The sequence below is a fragment of the Anser cygnoides genome, chromosome 3 (genome assembly GCF_040182565.1).
Source record: "Anser cygnoides isolate HZ-2024a breed goose chromosome 3, Taihu_goose_T2T_genome, whole genome shotgun sequence".
NCBI classification, from domain to species: domain Eukaryota; kingdom Metazoa; phylum Chordata; class Aves; order Anseriformes; family Anatidae; genus Anser; species Anser cygnoides.
The window spans coordinates 122,031,498-122,053,906 of NC_089875.1; the positions used below are offsets into that span (position 1 = coordinate 122,031,498).

Consider the following 22,409-nt stretch of genomic DNA (forward strand, 5'->3'; position numbering starts at 1 on the left):
AGCTCATCTTCTTCCCAGAGGTGTCCTACACCAGAAAGCAAGCCTGGCTCAGTGGGGAGTGTCCCCTCTTGGTCAGGATGGTCCCTGCTCAGGAAGCAAGGGCCTGGGAAGGGTAATGGGGTCACAGGGACAGGGCCCAGCCCAGTGCTGGGTGGAGGTGACTTTGAGGCCGTGGAGAAGGGGCCTCGCTGTCTGAGCAATGGCCTCTCTTCACTGCTGCCTCCTAAATAGACCCTCTGCAGAGCGCCCCAGGGATGGGCCCAGCCCTGGGCTCATCCCTGCTGTGCCCGAGGAGAGTTCGGGGTGATACCAAACCTGGCTCCTACCGTGGCCTTGGTGTTGTGTATCCTGGCTATAAGGCCGGTCAGAACAGGTAGGACCAGAAAGTAAGGGGTGCGTGGCACCCCAAGGACATAGAGGCCCCAAATGCTCAGGCCCAGTTTTGTGAGTAGAGGGCCCGTGATTTTTGTTTTTCCTGATTTCGTACTGCTCATCCTGTTTTTCTTAGCTATCCTCCTTATTTTGGGACAGGGGGATCTTCCTTTTATGTGCTTAACATACTCCCCACTGCTATGCTGCACAATCACTTTTGAATATGCAAGGTTAGTGGAATATTCCACTGCAAAAACACCTTCTATTGCAAAAACACAACTTTGTTCCTCACAATTCCCTCCTCTTCTTTTCTTACTCCTATTGTTGTTTTTGCACCTCTTCACATACCCCACTCTTGAGTTTTTCCAACATTAAGGTGCAATATTCTTTTTCAGATGTCACGGGGGATGACAGATATACAATGCCATTAGTATTATAATACTAACAAATAGTTATTTGAGCCAATTCCATTCAGGTAACCACGATGTTAGTTTCTCCCAAATGTTTCTAAATCCCCAGGAAGTGTCATCTTGAGCCACTCTATGTAGGATCTTGGGTTTTTTTTTGTTTTTTTCCCAAATATTTTTGAGACCAGTCAAATTCGGCCCATTTGATCTACATACATACAGCAACTAGCATTAATTACAGTGCACGCTCCTCCTTGTGAGGTTAGTAATAAATCTAATATCATTCAGTTCTGGAGTACTGTTTTTGCAAACTTGTTACCTCCTTTTGTAGTGCCTTGACTGCATCCAGAGTGTTATTTTCCAGTTCTTCAATTATAGCTGAGATATTTACAATACCTTTTTCCAATTCATTCACCCCTAACCAAGGTAAAACCACCTCCTTCCTTCATGGCCAGCTGATTTCTCCTGTGGCAGGTGTCTTGCTGAGGCAGCTACACTTCGGACGTGACTTCTACTTTGTTTTGTGGAGTGGCCCAAAGGCTGCAGGAATGATACCTGTGTATATACTGAAGAACGAGAAGATTGTCAGTGGCTAATGAGGATGTGTTGGATAGTGTGGGACCTGAGCCTGATGCTGAGGATATGGAATAAGGGATGGAGATTGTACAGGATTTATACAGTCAGCTAGCGGTGAGGATTGCTTTTTGCATCACATCTTTGTTTTGTTTCTTTTCTCTTTTCCCTTGTATCCAAATTAAACTCTCTGTACTTCAGCCCATGAGTTTTTTTAATTTTTCCCTTCCGATTCTCTCCCCCATCCTGCTGGAGGGGGTGAGCGAGAAGCTGGGTGGGGCTCAGCTGCCCACCGGGGTTAGCCCTCAACAAAAAGCGACACACAAGCCACCCCGAAGCCCGCAAACAGGGTGATGTGCTGGTGACATCGCTTCCACATGCCTTGGTCCCCAGGGCTGAGCTGCCCCTCCTGCTCCAGCAGGGACAGCGATGGCTGCGGTGCCCTCTGGGGTGGGCAGAGGACCGCTGTCTCCAGGTCCTTTCAGAAATCCCCTCCTCTCTGGCCAGCCCCTGCTTACAAAATTGGGAGCCAAATGCTTTTCTTGCTCGTTTCTGAGAGCATGTGGAAAAGGGCACAAAGGGTGAGAGGTGGTGCAGTGTGCCCTCTAGCAGACGGGATACCTTATTCAGTGCTCTGTGCAAGTCTTGAGGATCAGTCTCAGTAGTTTTGTTCATTTTGCCCAGCAGGTCCAGGCAGATTTTTGGGGTATCCAGGGACTCCATCAGGGATTTGGAGATCTCTTTCATGTTAGGGATGTAGGGCCGGATCCCGTTGAATTTGAAGAAAAAATCTTGTGAGGATCGGTTGTGGGAACTGGGGTTATTTAGCCTACAAAAAAGAGGGATGAGGAGAGAAAGTTGGCCCAGCTGGGGACACCAGAGAGCTCGGTACTCACCAGCAGTGAAGCTAATTCAGAGAAGTTGTTGCTCCCCCAGGCATCAGGGACATCCCACGAGGGCACACTGCACCACCTCTCACCCTTTGTGCCCTTTTCCACATGCTCTCAGAAACAAGACGGAGCTTTTGGCTCCCAGTTTTGTAAGCAGGCGCTGTATACATCAGCAAAGGAGCTGCCACTCTGCACTGGCATTTCTGCAGCTCTTCCAGGCAAGAAGCTTTGCTCTGAGCAGGAATGAAGGGAGGCAGGGAGCAGTGCCACCAAGAATCAGCTTCTCATGGAGAGCTCTGCTTTGCCGGAGTTTCATACTCTTTTGGTGCTTTCCCACCTGCCCTCACTCACCCAGGGCCTCCATCCCTGCTGCTGCCACCTCCTCCTCCACCAGCTCCAGCCCCAGACTGCGCCCGGCCCTTCTTCTTGGGCAGCCTGGCCAAGAGCTCTGAGAGGAGGACCCCCGGCAGCCATTGTGTGAAAATGAGGGCTGCCCAGGGGCCATTTTGTGGCGTGGAGTGGCCACCCTGGCAGCCATTTTGGGAGGTGCCATGGCTGCCTTGGTGGCCATCTTGTCCTGGCTGAGGGGAGGACAGCCAGCATGGCTGGAGCTGGAAGGGGGCTCTGCTGTGGGTGCTGCCGTGGCTGCTCCTCCTGTGGGGCTGAGCTCTCTTCTGCCTGACCCGGGGCTTTTCCTCAGCACTGGGCAGTGCCCAGAGTGCAGACAGGGTTTTGGGGGGGTCACCCCGGCCAGCGTCCCCCCCCCACTCCTAACCCACCTCCTCCCCTGCCCCCAGCCTTCGCCATTCCCCACTTTTTCCGTTACTGCTCAATACCTGCCCGGGGGGGTTGCCTTTTTTTAAATACGCTTGCCGAGAAGTGCCACCAGCGTCACAGACAGGTTCTGCTGTGTCCTGTGGAGGAGCCAATGGACCTGTCTGGAACGGGCTGTGCATAGCGCGGGGCAGCCCCAGCCTCTCCTAGCAGATGCTCCACACACCCCTGACACCCAACCCTGGACATTTACACCCAATACAGCAATGAAATAGGCTGTGAAGTTCCCAGGGATCAACAGGCTGGTCATCGTCACCATGATCCCTGGGAAGCTGATGGAGCAGTTATACCTGGAGAGCATTTCCAGTCACATGAAGGACAAGAAAATCATCAGCAGTAGTCAAAGTGGACTTCCTCAGTTTGTCTTCCCTACTGCACTACGGACCCCAGCCAGGCCCCTGGACACCCCATTGGGGTGTTTGTGGCTGTGGGGAGAAGAATGGGGATCATGAAACCTGAGAGAAAGGAGAGGGAGCAAGTCAGGACAACTTGCGTCAAGGGTTTCTCAAATAAACCTCCCGGCCACACTAATAGGTTGTCGTTGTATCTTTTATTGCTGCCTCTTCCTACACCATGATCGACACGGTGTGGGAGAGCACACTGATGTCAAGCGGCATCTGTGGCTCCCCTGCCATAGGGCCAGCAAGTCCCAGTGTCTCCTCTTTCCAAAGCTAGCGAGTCGCTTTTGGGGAGTTTGTCCACACTCTGCTCTTAATCTGTCCCCAGGAGTGCCGCAGACACTGCACCAAGCCTCTTCCTGCCCTAGGAGGAAAGGGCCAGCCTGGTCCCGGGGCTGAGGGCAGAGAGGGGTGCTAGGAATGGGGGCAGCCAGTGCGCTGTGTGGGAAGGGCTACAGTGGTCCTCAGAGGACAGAGGGGAGATCTCGTGGGAAGGGCTACAGTGGTCCTCAGAGGACTGAGGGGAGATCTCGTGGGAAGGGCTACAGTGGTCCTCAGAGGACAGAGGGGAGATCTCGTGGGAAGGGCTACAGTGGTCCTCAGAGGACTGAGGGGAGATCTCGTTGCGGCCTACTGCTTCCTCATGACAGGCAGCAGAGGGGCAGGCACTGGTCTTTTCTGTCTGGTGAGCAGTGATAGGCCCCATGGGAAAAGCATGAAGCTGCATCAGGGGAGATTCAGGTTGGCTCTTACAAAAAGGTTCTTCACCACCAGGGCGGTTGGGCATTGAAACAGGCTCCCCAGGAAGGTGGCCATGGGCCAAACCCTGCCAGAGTTCAAGAAGCGTTCACACAACGCTTGCAGAAATACGGTTTGATTGGGGGCGGGGGGCTGTGTGGAGCCAAGTGTTGGACTTGATAATACTTGTGGGTCCCTTCCAACTCAAGAGTTTCTGTGACAGATTCTGTGGATGTCAGCAGAGAGCGCCTGCTCTACTGCTAAGGGGCAGCTGCTCGGGCAGGGGGACATAGGTGTGGGGCTCCCCACCCAGGGGCTCCCAGAGGGGGATGCTCCCCACAGGAGAGGGCTCTACTTACCCTGCTAGCAGGCTGTTTGCAGACACCTCCACATCATGCCAGGATCGTGAAGAAACTGTTGGGGTAGAAATACGACTGAGAATGAGCCAGGGCTGCCACTGTGGGGACCCGGGCGGCAGTGGCATCTCACGGCCAGAAGCCGCTGCAGAGCCTGGCGCAGCTCTGGGATGGGGCTGCTCACCTCTCCGCTCCTTCCTCCTGCCTTTCAAGCTCATCTTCTTCCCAGAGGTGTCCTACACCAGAAAGCAAGCCTGGCTCAGTGGGGAGTGTCCCCTCTTGGTCAGGATGGTCCCTGCTCAGGAAGCAAGGGCCTGGGAAGGGTAATGGGGTCACAGGGACAGGGCCCAGCCCAGTGCTGGGTGGAGGTGACTTTGAGGCCGTGGAGAAGGGGCCTCGCTGTCTGAGCAATGGCCTCTCTTCACTGCTGCCTCCTAAATAGACCCTCTGCAGAGCGCCCCAGGGATGGGCCCAGCCCTGGGCTCATCCCTGCTGTGCCCGAGGAGAGTTCGGGGTGATACCAAACCTGGCTCCTACCGTGGCCTTGGTGTTGTGTATCCTGGCTATAAGGCCGGTCAGAACAGGTAGGACCAGAAAGTAAGGGGTGCGTGGCACCCCAAGGACATAGAGGCCCCAAATGCTCAGGCCCAGTTTTGTGAGTAGAGGGCCCGTGATTTTTGTTTTTCCTGATTTCGTACTGCTCATCCTGTTTTTCTTAGCTATCCTCCTTATTTTGGGACAGGGGGATCTTCCTTTTATGTGCTTAACAGACTCCCCACTGCTATGCTGCACAATCACTTTTGAATATGCAAGGTTAGTGGAATATTCCACTGCAAAAACACCTTCTATTGCAAAAACACAACTTTGTTCCTCACAATTCCCTCCTCTTCTTTTCTTACTCCTATTGTTGTTTTTGCTCCTCTTCACATACCCCACTCTTGAGTTTTTCCAACATTAAGGCGCAATATTCTTCTTCAGATGTCACGGGGGATGACAGATATACAATGCCATTAGTATTATAATACTAACAAATAGTTATTTGAGCCAATTCCATTCAGGTAACCACGATGTTAGTTTCTCCCAAATGTTTCTAAATCCCCAGGAAGAGTCATCTTGAGCCACTCTATGTAGGATCTTGGGTTTTTTTTGTTTTTTTCCCCAAATATTTTTGAGACCAGTCAAATTCGGCCCATTTGATCTACATACATACAGCAACTAGCCTTAATTACAGTGCACGCTCCTCCTTGTGAGGTTAGTAATAAATCTAATATCATTCAGTTCTGGAGTACTATTTTTGCAAACTTGTTACCTCCTTTTGTAGTGCCTTGACTGCATCCAGAGTGTTATTTTCCAGTTCTTCAATTATAGCTGAGATATTTACAATACCTTTTTCCAATTCATTCACCCCTAACCAAGGTAAAAACCACCTTGCAAAACTGTGAAATGCCCTGTTTCTTTTTACTAGAGGATTATCTGGAGTCCTCTTAATTCTGCGTGTGGTCTCAAGGGGCTTTGGCTTTTCAATTCTGCCTGTGGGTCTTCAATATTAGTTACATTTGGAATTATTGCCCCCAGGGTGCAAGCTCCCTTCTATCCTAGGGGCAACACCTTCCTGGCTTTACGGCCACGTAGCCAGTACCACCACTTGCCATTCGGGACAGGCCATTCGGTTACGGGATTCTCATGTTTACCTGGTGTGCATTATGTATACCTGCCGTTTGAGATCAATGAGCTCTTCCACACCACAACTATGGTGCAGGGAGCACCAGCAATAAAAGGGTTTCTCAAGTAAAACTCCCGGCCACACCAAGGCGTTCTCGTATCTTTTATTGCTGCCTCTCCCTACACCAAGATCGACATGGTGTGGGAGAGCGCAGTCATCTCAAGTGACGTCAGCTGGTCCCCTGCCGTGGGGCCAGCACGTCCCAAATTCTTTCCTTTCTGAAGCCGGATGGTCGTTCTTCGAGTGTTTCTCCACGCTCTGTTCTTAATCCGTCCCAGGAGCGCCGCAGACACTGCACCAAGCCACACTGACCTAGGCCCATGTATATCACCTGTGGCAGTGGCTCCATCCCAGCTCTCTGCAGCCGGTCAAGCGCATCTGGGGAAGGTGGCTGTGCCCACGGGGGCAGAGGCCACATGGGATCTGGGGTGCGGAGAGAGTCCCCCTGTCCTGCTCCATGCAGAGCCACAGATCTAGCGACTGTGGAGTGTGTCCCACGCTGATTTGCTTTAGGATCCCTTTCTTCCTTCCTGCTTGGTCTCTTCTGCAGGCTCGATCCCTCTTGTGTGTTCCTAGGCAGAGGCTCACGGCATTCCTCACAGCATTCCTCGCAGCATTCTTCGTTACCAGTAGTTTTGGGTAGCTCCATGATTTTCTTCCATTCGTGTATCACCTTCCCAAAGACAGCCAGTTCAAAGCCTAGCCCCACCTTCAGCTTCATCTCCTCCTCATACACCAGGATGTCCAGGGAGTGGATGAAGATGGTCAGCGTGGGCACGGCATGGGTTGCTGCAGTCTTGCTGTGGTGCGGACAGCTGCTAGTGAGGCACCGACGGCACTTCAGGCAGACGGGGAATACCTTATTCAGTGCTCTGCGCAAGTCTTGGGCGTCAGTCTCTTTAATTTCGTTCATTTTGCCCAGCAGGTCCAGGCAGATTTCTCTGGTGTCCAGGGACTCCATCAGGGATCTGGAGATCTCTTGCATGTCCATGACAGAGGGCCGGATCCTATTGAATTCTGAGCTTGTGGACACAAAAGTTCTTCCTTCATGGCCAGCTGCTGTCTCCCATGGCAAACGTGTTGCAGAGGCAGCTACACTTTGGATGTTGCTTCTACTCTGTCCTTTTCCTTGTGGTCTCAACAGGCTTGGGGGGAGCTGTTGGACAGGAAAGACCCAGGGCCATCCTTTAGGCTTCTCCTCACAGAACAAGCGGGTGATCTCCCAGCACCCTGCAGCCAGCCCTGCCAGCTCTGCGATGGTCTGGGAGACGTAAACTGTTGGGGACATGGGGCAAGCTCCGTGCACAGTGTGGGGCTGGGCCTCTTCCTGCCCTAGGAGGAAAGGGCCAGCCTGGTCCCGGGGCTGAGGGCAGAGAGGGGTGCTAGGAATGGGGGCAGCCAGTGCGCTGTGTGGGAAGGGCTACAGTGGTCCTCAGAGGACAGAGGGGAGATCTCGTGGGAAGGGCTACAGTGGTCCTCAGAGGACTGAGGGGAGATCTCGTGGGAAGGGCTACAGTGGTCCTCAGAGGACTGAGGGGAGATCTCGTTGCGGCCTACTGCTTCCTCATGACAGGCAGCAGAGGGGCAGGCACTGGTCTTTTCTGTCTGGTGAGCAGTGATAGGCCCCATGGGAAAAGCATGAAGCTGCATCAGGGGAGATTCAGGTTGGCTCTTACAAAAAGGTTCTTCACCACCAGGGCGGTTGGGCATTGAAACAGGCTCCCCAGGAAGGTGGCCATGGGCCAAACCCTGCCAGAGTTCAAGAAGCGTTCACACAACGCTTGCAGAAATACGGTTTGATTGGGGGCGGGGGGCTGTGTGGAGCCAAGTGTTGGACTTGATAATACTTGTGGGTCCCTTCCAACTCAAGAGTTTCTGTGACAGATTCTGTGGATGTCAGCAGAGAGCGCCTGCTCTACTGCTAAGGGGCAGCTGCTCGGGCAGGGGGACATAGGTGTGGGGCTCCCCACCCAGGAGCTCCCAGAGGGGGATGCTCCCCGCAGGAGAGGGCTCTACTTACCCTGCTAGCAGGCTGTTTGCAGACACCTCCACATCATGCCAGGATCGTGAAGAAACTGTTGGGGTAGAAATACGACTGAGAATGAGCCAGGGCTGCCACTGTGGGGACCCAGGCGGCAGTGGCATCTCACGGCCAGAAGCCGCTGCAGAGCCTGGTGCAGCTCTGGGATGGGGCTGCTCACCTCTCCGCTCCTTCCTCCTGCCTTTCAAGCTCATCTTCTTCCCAGAGGTGTCCTACACCAGAAAGCAAGCCTGGCTCAGTGGGGAGTGTCCCCTCTTGGTCAGGATGGTCCCTGCTCAGGAAGCAAGGGCCTGGGAAGGGTAATGGGGTCACAGGGACAGGGCCCAGCCCAGTGCTGGGTGGAGGTGACTTTGAGGCCGTGGAGAAGGGGCCTCGCTGTCTGAGCAATGGCCTCTCTTCACTGCTGCCTCCTAAATAGACCCTCTGCAGAGCGCCCCAGGGATGGGCCCAGCCCTGGGCTCATCCCTGCTGTGCCCGAGGAGAGTTCGGGGTGATACCAAACCTGGCTCCTACCGTGGCCTTGGTGTTGTGTATCCTGGCTATAAGGCCGGTCAGAACAGGTAGGACCAGAAAGTAAGGGGTGCGTGGCACCCCAAGGACATAGAGGCCCCAAATGCTCAGGCCCAGTTTTGTGAGTAGAGGGCCCGTGATTTTTGTTTTTCCTGATTTCGTACTGCTCATCCTGTTTTTCTTAGCTATCCTCCTTATTTTGGGACAGGGGGATCTTCCTTTTATGTGCTTAACAGACTCCCCACTGCTATGCTGCACAATCACTTTTGAATATGCAAGGTTAGTGGAATATTCCACTGCAAAAACACCTTCTATTGCAAAAACACAACTTTGTTCCTCACAATTCCCTCCTCTTCTTTTCTTACTCCTATTGTTGTTTTTGCTCCTCTTCACATACCCCACTCTTGAGTTTTTCCAACATTAAGGCGCAATATTCTTCTTCAGATGTCACGGGGGATGACAGATATACAATGCCATTAGTATTATAATACTAACAAATAGTTATTTGAGCCAATTCCATTCAGGTAACCACGATGTTAGTTTCTCCCAAATGTTTCTAAATCCCCAGGAAGTGTCATCTTGAGCCACTCTATGTAGGATCTTGGGTTTTTTTTGTTTTTTTCCCCAAATATTTTTGAGACCAGTCAAATTCGGCCCATTTGATCTACATACATACAGCAACTAGCCTTAATTACAGTGCACGCTCCTCCTTGTGAGGTTAGTAATAAATCTAATATCATTCAGTTCTGGAGTACTATTTTTGCAAACTTGTTACCTCCTTTTGTAGTGCCTTGACTGCATCCAGAGTGTTATTTTCCAGTTCTTCAATTATAGCTGAGATATTTACAATACCTTTTTCCAATTCATTCACCCCTAACCAAGGTAAAAACCACCTTGCAAAACTGTGAAATGCCCTGTTTCTTTTTACTAGAGGATTATCTGGAGTCCTCTTAATTCTGCGTGTGGTCTCAAGGGGCTTTGGCTTTTCAATTCTGCCTGTGGGTCTTCAATATTAGTTACATTTGGAATTATTGCCCCCAGGGTGCAAGCTCCCTTCTATCCTAGGGGCAACACCTTCCTGGCTTTACGGCCACGTAGCCAGTACCACCACTTGCCATTCGGGACAGGCCATTCGGTTACGGGATTCTCATGTTTACCTGGTGTGCATTATGTATACCTGCCGTTTGAGATCAATGAGCTCTTCCACACCACAACTATGGTGCAGGGAGCACCAGCAATAAAAGGGTTTCTCAAGTAAAACTCCCGGCCACACCAAGGCGTTCTCGTATCTTTTATTGCTGCCTCTCCCTACACCAAGATCGACATGGTGTGGGAGAGCGCAGTCATCTCAAGTGACGTCAGCTGGTCCCCTGCCGTGGGGCCAGCACGTCCCAAATTCTTTCCTTTCTGAAGCCGGATGGTCGTTCTTCGAGTGTTTCTCCACGCTCTGTTCTTAATCCGTCCCCAGGAGCGCCGCAGACACTGCACCAAGCCACACTGACCTAGGCCCATGTATATCACCTGTGGCAGTGGCTCCATCCCAGCTCTCTGCAGCCGGTCAAGCGCATCTGGGGAAGGTGGCTGTGCCCACGGGGGCAGAGGCCACATGGGATCTGGGGTGCGGAGAGAGTCCCCCTGTCCTGCTCCATGCAGAGCCACAGATCTAGCGACTGTGGAGTGTGTCCCACGCTGATTTGCTTTAGGATCCCTTTCTTCCTTCCTGCTTGGTCTCTTCTGCAGGCTCGATCCCTCTTGTGTGTTCCTAGGCAGAGGCTCACGGCATTCCTCACAGCATTCCTCGCAGCATTCTTCGTTACCAGTAGTTTTGGGTAGCTCCATGATTTTCTTCCATTCGTGTATCACCTTCCCAAAGACAGCCAGTTCAAAGCCTAGCCCCACCTTCAGCTTCATCTCCTCCTCATACACCAGGATGTCCAGGGAGTGGATGAAGATGGTCAGCGTGGGCACGGCATGGGTTGCTGCAGTCTTGCTGTGGTGCGGACAGCTGCTAGTGAGGCACCGACGGCACTTCAGGCAGACGGGGAATACCTTATTCAGTGCTCTGCGCAAGTCTTGGGCGTCAGTCTCTTTAATTTCGTTCATTTTGCCCAGCAGGTCCAGGCAGATTTCTCTGGTGTCCAGGGACTCCATCAGGGATCTGGAGATCTCTTGCATGTCCATGACAGAGGGCCGGATCCTATTGAATTCTGAGCTTGTGGACACACAAGTTCTTCCTTCATGGCCAGCTGCTGTCTCCCATGGCAAACGTGTTGCAGAGGCAGCTACACTTTGGATGTTGCTTCTACTCTGTCCTTTTCCTTGTGGTCTCAACAGGCTTGGGGGGAGCTGTTGGACAGGAAAGACCCAGGGCCATCCTTTAGGCTTCTCCTCACAGAACAAGCGGGTGATCTCCCAGCACCCTGCAGCCAGCCCTGCCAGCTCTGCGATGGTCTGGGAGACGTAAACTGTTGGGGACATGGGGCAAGCTCCATGCACAGTGTGGGGCTGGGCCTCTTCCTGCCCTAGGAGGAAAGGGCCAGCCTGGTCCCGGGGCTGAGGGCAGAGAGGGGTGCTAGGAATGGGGGCAGCCAGTGCGCTGTGTAGGAAGGGCTACAGTGGTCCTCAGAGGACAGAGGGGAGATCTCGTGGGAAGGGCTACAGTGGTCCTCAGAGGACTGAGGGGAGATCTCGTGGGAAGGGCTACAGTGGTCCTCAGAGGACTGAGGGGAGATCTCGTGGGAAGGGCTACAGTGGTCCTCAGAGGACTGAGGGGAGATCTCGTTGCGGCCTACTGCTTCCTCATGACAGGCAGCAGAGGGGCAGGCACTGGTCTTTTCTGTCTGGTGAGCAGTGATAGGCCCCATGGGAAAAGCATGAAGCTGCATCAGGGGAGATTCAGGTTGGCTCTTACAAAAAGGTTCTTCACCACCAGGGCGGTTGGGCATTGAAACAGGCTCCCCAGGAAGGTGGCCATGGGCCAAACCCTGCCAGAGTTCAAGAAGCGTTCACACAACGCTTGCAGAAATACGGTTTGATTGGGGGCGGGGGGCTGTGTGGAGCCAAGTGTTGGACTTGATAATACTTGTGGGTCCCTTCCAACTCAAGAGTTTCTGTGACAGATTCTGTGGATGTCAGCAGAGAGCGCCTGCTCTACTGCTAAGGGGCAGCTGCTCGGGCAGGGGGACATAGGTGTGGGGCTCCCCACCCAGGAGCTCCCAGAGGGGGATGCTCCCCGCAGGAGAGGGCTCTACTTACCCTGCTAGCAGGCTGTTTGCAGACACCTCCACATCATGCCAGGATCGTGAAGAAACTGTTGGGGTAGAAATACGACTGAGAATGAGCCAGGGCTGCCACTGTGGGGACCCGGGCGGCAGTGGCATCTCACGGCCAGAAGCCGCTGCAGAGCCTGGCGCAGCTCTGGGATGGGGCTGCTCACCTCTCCGCTCCTTCCTCCTGCCTTTCAAGCTCATCTTCTTCCCAGAGGTGTCCTACACCAGAAAGCAAGCCTGGCTCAGTGGGGAGTGTCCCCTCTTGGTCAGGATGGTCCCTGCTCAGGAAGCAAGGGCCTGGGAAGGGTAATGGGGTCACAGGGACAGGGCCCAGCCCAGTGCTGGGTGGAGGTGACTTTGAGGCCGTGGAGAAGGGGCCTCGCTGTCTGAGCAATGGCCTCTCTTCACTGCTGCCTCCTAAATAGACCCTCTGCAGAGCGCCCCAGGGATGGGCCCAGCCCTGGGCTCATCCCTGCTGTGCCCGAGGAGAGTTCGGGGTGATACCAAACCTGGCTCCTACCGTGGCCTTGGTGTTGTGTATCCTGGCTATAAGGCCGGTCAGAACAGGTAGGACCAGAAAGTAAGGGGTGCGTGGCACCCCAAGGACATAGAGGCCCCAAATGCTCAGGCCCAGTTTTGTGAGTAGAGGGCCCGTGATTTTTGTTTTTCCTGATTTCGTACTGCTCATCCTGTTTTTCTTAGCTATCCTCCTTATTTTGGGACAGGGGGATCTTCCTTTTATGTGCTTAACAGACTCCCCACTGCTATGCTGCACAATCACTTTTGAATATGCAAGGTTAGTGGAATATTCCACTGCAAAAACACCTTCTATTGCAAAAACACAACTTTGTTCCTCACAATTCCCTCCTCTTCTTTTCTTACTCCTATTGTTGTTTTTGCTCCTCTTCACATACCCCACTCTTGAGTTTTTCCAACATTAAGGCGCAATATTCTTCTTCAGATGTCACGGGGGATGACAGATATACAATGCCATTAGTATTATAATACTAACAAATAGTTATTTGAGCCAATTCCATTCAGGTAACCACGATGTTAGTTTCTCCCAAATGTTTCTAAATCCCCAGGAAGTGTCATCTTGAGCCACTCTATGTAGGATCTTGGGTTTTTTTTTGTTTTTTTCCCCAAATATTTTTGAGACCAGTCAAATTCGGCCCATTTGATCTACATACATACAGCAACTAGCCTTAATTACAGTGCACGCTCCTCCTTGTGAGGTTAGTAATAAATCTAATATCATTCAGTTCTGGAGTACTATTTTTGCAAACTTGTTACCTCCTTTTGTAGTGCCTTGACTGCATCCAGAGTGTTATTTTCCAGTTCTTCAATTATAGCTGAGATATTTACAATACCTTTTTCCAATTCATTCACCCCTAACCAAGGTAAAAACCACCTTGCAAAACTGTGAAATGCCCTGTTTCTTTTTACTAGAGGATTATCTGGAGTCCTCTTAATTCTGCGTGTGGTCTCAAGGGGCTTTGGCTTTTCAATTCTGCCTGTGGGTCTTCAATATTAGTTACATTTGGAATTATTGCCCCCAGGGTGCAAGCTCCCTTCTATCCTAGGGGCAACACCTTCCTGGCTTTACGGCCACGTAGCCAGTACCACCACTTGCCATTCGGGACAGGCCATTCGGTTACGGGATTCTCATGTTTACCTGGTGTGCATTATGTATACCTGCCGTTTGAGATCAATGAGCTCTTCCACACCACAACTATGGTGCAGGGAGCACCAGCAATAAAAGGGTTTCTCAAGTAAAACTCCCGGCCACACCAAGGCGTTCTCGTATCTTTTATTGCTGCCTCTCCCTACACCAAGATCGACATGGTGTGGGAGAGCGCAGTCATCTCAAGTGACGTCAGCTGGTCCCCTGCCGTGGGGCCAGCACGTCCCAAATTCTTTCCTTTCTGAAGCCGGATGGTCGTTCTTCGAGTGTTTCTCCACGCTCTGTTCTTAATCCGTCCCCAGGAGCGCCGCAGACACTGCACCAAGCCACACTGACCTAGGCCCATGTATATCACCTGTGGCAGTGGCTCCATCCCAGCTCTCTGCAGCCGGTCAAGCGCATCTGGGGAAGGTGGCTGTGCCCACGGGGGCAGAGGCCACATGGGATCTGGGGTGTGGAGAGAGTCCCCCTGTCCTGCTCCATGCAGAGCCACAGATCTAGTGACTGTGGAGTGTGTCCCACGCTGATTTGCTTTAGGATCCCTTTCTTCCTTCCTGCTTGGTCTCTTCTGCAGGCTCGATCCCTCTTGTGTGTCCCTAGGCAGAGGCTCACCGCATTCCTCACAGCATTCCTCACAGCATTCTTCGTTACCAGTAGTTTTGGGTAGCTCCATGATTTTCTTCCATTCGTGTATCACCTTCCCAAAGACAGCCAGTTCAAAGCCTAGCCCCACCTTCAGCTTCATCTCCTCCTCATACACCAGGATGTCCAGGGAGTGGATGAAGATGGTCAGCGTGGGCACGGCATGGGTTGCTGCAGTCTTGCTGTGGTGCGGACAGCTGCTAGTGAGGCACCGACGGCACTTCAGGCAGACGGGGAATACCTTATTCAGTGCTCTGCGCAAGTCTTGGGCGTCAGTCTCTTTAATTTCGTTCATTTTGCCCAGCAGGTCCAGGCAGATTTCTCTGGTGTCCAGGGACTCCATCAGGGATATGGAGATCTCTTGCATGTCCATGACAGAGGGCCGGATCCTATTGAATTCTGAGCCTGTGGACACACAAGTTCTTCCTTCATGGCCAGCTGCTGTCTCCCATGGCAAACGTGTTGCAGAGGCAGCTACACTTTGGATGTTGCTTCTACTCTGTCCTTTTCCTTGTGGTCTCAACAGGCTGGGGGGGGAGCTGTTGGACAGGAAAGACCCAGGGCCATCCTTTAGGCTTCTCCTCACAGAACAAGCGGGTGATCTCCCAGCACCCTGCAGCCAGCCCTGCCAGCTCTGCGATGGTCTGGGAGACGTAAACTGTTGGGGACATGGGGCAAGCTCCGTGCACAGTGTGGGGCTGGGCCTCTTCCTGCCCTAGGAGGAAAGGGCCAGCCTGGTCCCGGCGCTGAGGGCAGAGAGGGGTGCTAGGAATGGGGGCAGCCAGTGCGCTGTGTGGGAAGGGCTACAGTGGTCCTCAGAGGACAGAGGGGAGATCTCGTGGGAAGGGCTACAGTGGTCCTCAGAGGACTGAGGGGAGATCTCGTGGGAAGGGCTACAGTGGTCCTCAGAGGACTGAGGGGAGATCTCGTTGCGGCCTACTGCTTCCTCATGACAGGCAGCAGAGGGGCAGGCACTGGTCTTTTCTGTCTGGTGAGCAGTGATAGGCCCCATGGGAAAAGCATGAAGCTGCATCAGGGGAGATTCAGGTTGGCTCTTACAAAAAGGTTCTTCACCACCAGGGCGGTTGGGCATTGAAACAGGCTCCCCAGGAAGGTGGCCATGGGCCAAACCCTGCCAGAGTTCAAGAAGCGTTCACACAACGCTTGCAGAAATACGGTTTGATTGGGGGCGGGGGGCTGTGTGGAGCCAAGTGTTGGACTTGATAATACTTGTGGGTCCCTTCCAACTCAAGAGTTTCTGTGACAGATTCTGTGGATGTCAGCAGAGAGCGCCTGCTCTACTGCTAAGGGGCAGCTGCTCGGGCAGGGGGACATAGGTGTGGGGCTCCCCACCCAGGGGCTCCCAGAGGGGGATGCTCCCCACAGGAGAGGGCTCTACTTACCCTGCTAGCAGGCTGTTTGCAGACACCTCCACATCATGCCAGGATCGTGAAGAAACTGTTGGGGTAGAAATACGACTGAGAATGAGCCAGGGCTGCCACTGTGGGGACCCGGGCGGCAGTGGCATCTCACGGCCAGAAGCCGCTGCAGAGCCTGGCGCAGCTCTGGGATGGGGCTGCTCACCTCTCCGCTCCTTCCTCCTGCCTTTCAAGCTCATCTTCTTCCCAGAGGTGTCCTACACCAGAAAGCAAGCCTGGCTCAGTGGGGAGTGTCCCCTCTTGGTCAGGATGGTCCCTGCTCAGGAAGCAAGGGCCTGGGAAGGGTAATGGGGTCACAGGGACAGGGCCCAGCCCAGTGCTGGGTGGAGGTGACTTTGAGGCCGTGGAGAAGGGGCCTCGCTGTCTGAGCAATGGCCTCTCTTCACTGCTGCCTCCTAAATAGACCCTCTGCAGAGCGCCCCAGGGATGGGCCCAGCCCTGGGCTCATCCCTGCTGTGCCCGAGGAGAGTTCGGGGTGATACCAAACCTGGCTCCTACCGTGGCCTTGGTGTTGTGTATCCTGGCTATAAGGCCGGTCAGAACAGGTAGGACCAGAAAGTAAGGGGTGCGTGGCACCCCAAGGACATAGAGGCCCCAAATGCTCAGGCCCAGTTTTGTGAGTAGAGGGCCCGTGATTTTTGTTTTTCCTGATTTCGTACTGCTCATCCTGTTTTTCTTAGCTATCCTCCTTATTTTGGGACAGGGGGATCTTCCTTTTATGTGCTTAACAGACTCCCCACTGCTATGCTGCACAATCACTTTTGAATATGCAAGGTTAGTGGAATATTCCACTGCAAAAACACCTTCTATTGCAAAAACACAACTTTGTTCCTCACAATTCCCTCCTCTTCTTTTCTTACTCCTATTGTTGTTTTTGCTCCTCTTCACATACCCCACTCTTGAGTTTTTCCAACATTAAGGCGCAATATTCTTCTTCAGATGTCACGGGGGATGACAGATATACAATGCCATTAGTATTATAATACTAACAAATAGTTATTTGAGCCAATTCCATTCAGGTAACCACGATGTTAGTTTCTCCCAAATGTTTCTAAATCCCCAGGAAGTGTCATCTTGAGCCACTCTATGTAGGATCTTGGGTTTTTTTTTGTTTTTTTCCCCAAATATTTTTGAGACCAGTCAAATTCGGCCCATTTGATCTACATACATACAGCAACTAGCCTTAATTACAGTGCACGCTCCTCCTTGTGAGGTTAGTAATAAATCTAATATCATTCAGTTCTGGAGTACTATTTTTGCAAACTTGTTACCTCCTTTTGTAGTGCCTTGACTGCATCCAGAGTGTTATTTTCCAGTTCTTCAATTATAGCTGAGATATTTACAATACCTTTTTCCAATTCATTCACCCCTAACCAAGGTAAAAACCACCTTGCAAAACTGTGAAATGCCCTGTTTCTTTTTACTAGAGGATTATCTGGAGCCCTCTTAATTCTGCGTGTGGTCTCAAGGGGCTTTGGCTTTTCAATTCTGCCTGTGGGTCTTCAATATTAGTTACATTTGGAATTATTGCCCCCAGGGTGCAAGCTCCCTTCTATCCTAGGGGCAACACCTTCCTGGCTTTACGGCCACGTAGCCAGTACCACCACTTGCCATTCGGGACAGGCCATTCGGTTACGGGATTCTCATGTTTACCTGGTGTGCATTATGTATACCTGCCGTTTGAGATCAATGAGCTCTTCCACACCACAACTATGGTGCAGGGAGCACCAGCAATAAAAGGGTTTCTCAAGTAAAACTCCCGGCCACACCAAGGCGTTCTCGTATCTTTTATTGCTGCCTCTCCCTACACCAAGATCGACATGGTGTGGGAGAGCGCAGTCATCTCAAGTGACGTCAGCTGGTCCCCTGCCGTGGGGCCAGCACGTCCCAAATTCTTTCCTTTCTGAAGCCAGATGGTCGTTCTTCGAGTGTTTCTCCACGCTCTGTTCTTAATCCGTCCCCAGGAGCGCCGCAGACACTGCACCAAGCCACACTGACCTAGGCCCATGTATATCACCTGTGGCAGTGGCTCCATCCCAGCTCTCTGCAGCCGGTCAAGCGCATCTGGGGAAGGTGGCTGTGCCCACGGGGGCAGAGGCCACATGGGATCTGGGGTGTGGAGAGAGTCCCCCTGTCCTGCTCCATGCAGAGCCACAGATCTAGCGACTGTGGAGTGTGTCCCACGCTGATTTGCTTTAGGATCCCTTTCTTCCTTCCTGCTTGGTCTCTTCTGCAGGCTCGATCCCTCTTGTGTGTCCCTAGGCAGAGGCTCACCGCATTCCTCACAGTATTCCTCACCGCATTCCTCACAGCATTCCTCGCAGCATTCTTCGTTACCAGTAGTTTTGGGTAGCTCCATGATTTTCTTCCATTCGTGTACCACCTTCCCAAAGACAGCCAGTTCAAAGCCTAGCCCCACCTTCAGCTTCATCTCCTCCTCATACACCAGGATGTCCAGGGAGTGGATGAAGATGGTCAGCGTGGGCACGGCATGGGTTGCTGCAGTCTTGCTGTGGTGCGGACAGCTGCTAGTGAGGCACCGACGGCACTTCAGGCAGATGGGGAATACCTTATTCAGTGCTCTGCGCAAGTCTTGGGCGTCAGTCTCTTTAATTTCGTTCATTTTGCCCAGCAGGTCCAGGCAGATTTCTCTGGTGTCCAGGGACTCCATCAGGGATCTGGAGATCTCTTGCATGTCCATGACAGAGGGCTGGATCCTGCTGAATTCTGAGCTTGTGGACACAAAAGTTCTTCCTTCATGGCCAGCTGCTGTCTCCCATGGCAAACGTGTTGCAGAGGCAGCTACACTTTGGATGTTGCTTCTACTCTGTCCTTTTCCTTGTGGTCTCAACAGGCTGGGGGGGGAGCTGTTGGACAGGAAAGACCCAGGGCCATCCTTTAGGCTTCTCCTCACAGAACAAGCGGGTGATCTCCCAGCACCCTGCAGCCAGCCCTGCCAGCTCTGCGATGGTCTGGGAGACGTAAACTGTTGGGGACATGGGGCAAGCTCCGTGCACAGTGTGGGGCTGGGCCTCTTCCTGCCCTAGGAGGAAAGGGCCAGCCTGGTCCCGGGGCTGAGGGCAGAGAGGGGTGCTAGGAATGGGGGCAGCCAGTGCGCTGTGTGGGAAGGGCTACAGTGGTCCTCAGAGGACAGAGGGGAGATCTCGTGGGAAGGGCTACAGTGGTCCTCAGAGGACTGAGGGGAGATCTCGTTGCGGCCTACTGCTTCCTCATGACAGGCAGCAGAGGGGCAGGCACTGATCTTTTCTGTCTGGTGAGCAGTGATAGGCCCCATGGGAAAAGCATGAAGCTGCATCAGGGGAGATTCAGGTTGGCTCTTACAAAAAGGTTCTTCACCACCAGGGCGGTTGGGCATTGAAACAGGCTCCCCAGGAAGGTGGCCATGGGCCAAACCCTGCCAGAGTTCAAGAAGCGTTCACACAACGCTTGCAGAAATACGGTTTGATTGGGGGCGGGGGGCTGTGTGGAGCCAAGTGTTGGACTTGATAATACTTGTGGGTCCCTTCCAACTCAAGAGTTTCTGTGACAGATTCTGTGGATGTCAGCAGAGAGCGCCTGCTCTACTGCTAAGGGGCAGCTGCTCGGGCAGGGGGACATAGGTGTGGGGCTCCCCACCCAGGGGCTCCCAGAGGGGGATGCTCCCCGCAGGAGAGGGCTCTACTTACCCTGCTAGCAGGCTGTTTGCAGACACCTCCACATCATGCCAGGATCGTGAAGAAACTGTTGGGGTAGAAATACGACTGAGAATGAGCCAGGGCTGCCACTGTGGGGACCCGGGCGGCAGTGGCATCTCACGGCCAGAAGCCGCTGCAGAGCCTGGCGCAGCTCTGGGATGGGGCTGCTCACCTCTCCGCTTCTTCCTCCTGCCTTTCAAGCTCATCTTCTTCCCAGAGGTGTCCTACACCAGAAAGCAAGCCTGGCTCAGTGGGGAGTGTCCCCTCTTGGTCAGGATGGTCCCTGCTCAGGAAGCAAGGGCCTGGGAAGGGTAATGGGGTCACAGGGACAGGGCCCAGCCCAGTGCTGGGTGGAGGTGACTTTGAGGCCGTGGAGAAGGGGCCTCGCTGTCTGAGCAATGGCCTCTCTTCACTGCTGCCTCCTAAATAGACCCTCTGCAGAGCGCCCCAGGGATGGGCCCAGCCCTGGGCTCATCCCTGCTGTGCCCGAGGAGAGTTCGGGGTGATACCAAACCTGGCTCCTACCTTGGCCTTGGTGTTGTGTATCCTGGCTATAAGGCTGGTCAGAACAGGTAGGACCAGAAAGTAAGGGGTGCGTGGCACCCCAAGGACATAGAGGCCCCAAATGCTCAGGGCCCAAAAGGCCAGCAGGGCCTCCAGCCTCCATATCTTCATCTTGAACATGGTTTTCATCCCGAGTCTGAAGCCCACACACTGCTCTCACTCCGAATCCTTGCTCACAGGCGTAACCTAAAACACAGCATGCAGCTCTTAGCAGTGGCCCTGTGAGAGCAGCCCCAACCCTCCCAGCCAAAAGGATGCCTGGAGTCTGGGCTTTAGGCACCTGACAAACCCAGTGAGCACCCCGCTCCTACCCACCTCCGTGCTCCTCTGCACAGCTCCACTACCACACTCAGCTGACGTTGAGTGTGGCCAGCTCAACACACTTTGCCTTCCTCAGCTGCTCGTTCAGCTTATTCCTCGCTGCTGCGCAGGCAAAGTGACAGCCAAGCCACCCAAACCCCACATACACGAGGCCACGATTATGATGCAATAGTGACGTAGCTTTGACACAAAGCGGTTGCCATGGTACCCCTGGGCTGAGCTGTCCAAGCAGGGACATTTGTCAGGGCAGCAAGGACAAGCCCAACCTCGCTGAAACTAAAACCTGGACATACACACCTAGGGTGGTGCAGGAGGCTATGAAGCCCTTGAGGAAGCTGCCCCAAGACCCCCACTGAGCGTTTGTGGGGCAGCACACCCCAGGACACAGCTCAGAGTCTGTGGGAGGGTCCCTAGGGCCCACCATGGCAGCCACTGTGCTTGTGGCACTGGAGCTGCTCTGCCACCAACCTCCCCCCGAAGGCCATCGAGGCGGATGCTTGGGCCCTGGGGGACATGTTGGTGTCTCTGGCAGCAGCCCACACTCCCATCTCCAATCTGGAAGGGTCTATATCAAGTGGAATCTGGCAAAATGTTGTCCCAGTTTTCAAGAAAAGACAGAAAGGAGACCCTGACAATTAAAGGCCTTTCCGTCTCATTTCAGATCCCGGTAAAACACATAACGGGAACACTGGACTGGAGGGCTACAAGCCTTTCAGAAGAGGTAAGCAGGGAAGGGTGGGCGAAGGTGTTGCCCTCTTTGTTAGGGAAAGGATTGATTGCGAAGAGATGCCCCTGAGAAACAGCCACGGACAGGTTGAGAGCTTGCAGCTAAAAGATAAGGACCAGACCAATAAAGGACACCTTGTGGTCAGGGTCTACTCCAGGCCGTTTGATCAAGGGGAGCCTGCTGATGAGGCCTTCTTGCTTGAACTACAAGAGGTGTCACGCTCACACGCCCTCATCCTGATGGGGGACTTCAACCACCCGGATGTCTGCTGGGAAAACTACACAGCAGGCTGTAAGCAATCCGGGAGATTCCCGGAGTGCGTCGAGGATAACTTCCCGGTCCAGGTACTAGACAAACCGACCAGAGGAAAAGTGTTACTGGACCTGATGTTCACCAACGCAGATGAACTCATTAAGGAGGTTAAGATTGGAGGGTGTCTGGGCTGCAGTGACCACGCCCTGGCTGAATTGGTGATCTCGAGGAATATGGACCTGGTGAAGAGCAAAGTCAGGGCCCTGAGCTTCCGAAAAACGAAATTCCAGCTATTTAAAGACTTAGTGATCAAGATCCTGGAGCACTGTCCTTAGGGACAAAGGAGCTGAACAGAGCTGGCAACTCTTTCACGATGCACCAAAAGCAGTGTAGCCAGCAGGGCGAGGGAGGGGATTGTCCCCCTCTGCTCTGCTCTCGTGAGACCCCACCTGGAGCCCTGATTTCTCCCATTTCCTCACTGGCTGAGTACTACAGGTTCACAACCTACTCAACACACTACTATACCATACATATACAATTTCATTTGACCAACTGTTAATTTCTCCTTTTCCTTTTTTTTTTTCCTTCTTTCAAGAATAGAGGGCCCATGATTTTTGTTTTTCCTGATTTCGTACCGCTCATCCTGTTTTTCTTAGCTATCCTCCTTATTTTGGGACAGGGGGATCTTCCCTTTATCTGCTTCACATACTCCCCACTGCTATGCTGCACAATCCCTTTTGAATATGCAAGGTCAGTGGAATTTTCCAATGCAAAAACACCTTCTATCGCAAAAACACAACTTTGTTCCTCACAATTCCCTCCTCTTCTTTTCTTACTCCTATTGTTGTTTTTGCACCTCTTCACATACCCCACTCTTGAGTTTTTCCAACATTAAGGCACAATATTCTTCTTCGGATGTCACGGGGGATGACAAATATACAATGCCATTATTATTATAATACCAACAAATAGTT

At 52.9% G+C, this 22,409-nt stretch overlaps 1 protein-coding gene across 5 annotated transcripts; it reads right to left on the bottom strand.

Moving 5' to 3' along the window:
- Positions 1 to 11,613: 11,613 nt before the first annotated feature.
- On the bottom strand, positions 11,614 to 21,092 carry LOC136790567 (uncharacterized). 5 transcript variants are annotated; one of them, XM_066995208.1, is made up of 6 exons: positions 20,451 to 21,092; positions 20,097 to 20,321; positions 19,744 to 19,795; positions 19,563 to 19,617; positions 15,841 to 18,743; positions 11,614 to 14,976 (listed from the first exon to the last, which is right to left on the bottom strand). In XM_066995208.1, exons 2-5 carry the CDS (start codon positions 20,262 to 20,264, stop codon positions 17,681 to 17,683), a joined length of 1,338 nt encoding a protein of 445 aa, XP_066851309.1. In that variant the 5' UTR covers positions 20,265 to 20,321; positions 20,451 to 21,092; the 3' UTR covers positions 11,614 to 14,976; positions 15,841 to 17,680. The 5 variants fall into 5 exon arrangements, with proteins under 5 accessions (XP_066851309.1, XP_066851307.1, XP_066851308.1 ...); XM_066995206.1 differs by having other exon boundaries at positions 15,841 to 15,895; positions 16,022 to 18,743; positions 19,563 to 19,795; XM_066995207.1 differs by having other exon boundaries at positions 11,614 to 12,152; positions 12,279 to 14,976; positions 19,563 to 19,795.
- Positions 21,093 to 22,409: the final 1,317 nt, after the last annotated feature.

What these genes read in the sequence shown, in the direction of transcription:
- LOC136790567 (XM_066995206.1), bottom strand. Translation starts at nt 20,264, where the DNA reads ATGAAAACCATGTTCAAGATGAAGATATGGAGGCTGGAGGCCCTGCTG. An exon ending in TACACAACACCAAGGCCAAG is followed by an intron (nt 19,796 to 20,096) that starts GTAGGAGCCAGG and finishes TTTCTGGTGTAG; the next exon opens with GACACCTCTGGGAAGAAGAT. An exon ending in GCAAACAGCCTGCTAGCAGG is followed by an intron (nt 18,744 to 19,562) that starts GTAAGTAGAGCC and finishes CCTGTCCAACAG; the next exon opens with CTCCCCCCCCAGCCTGTTGA.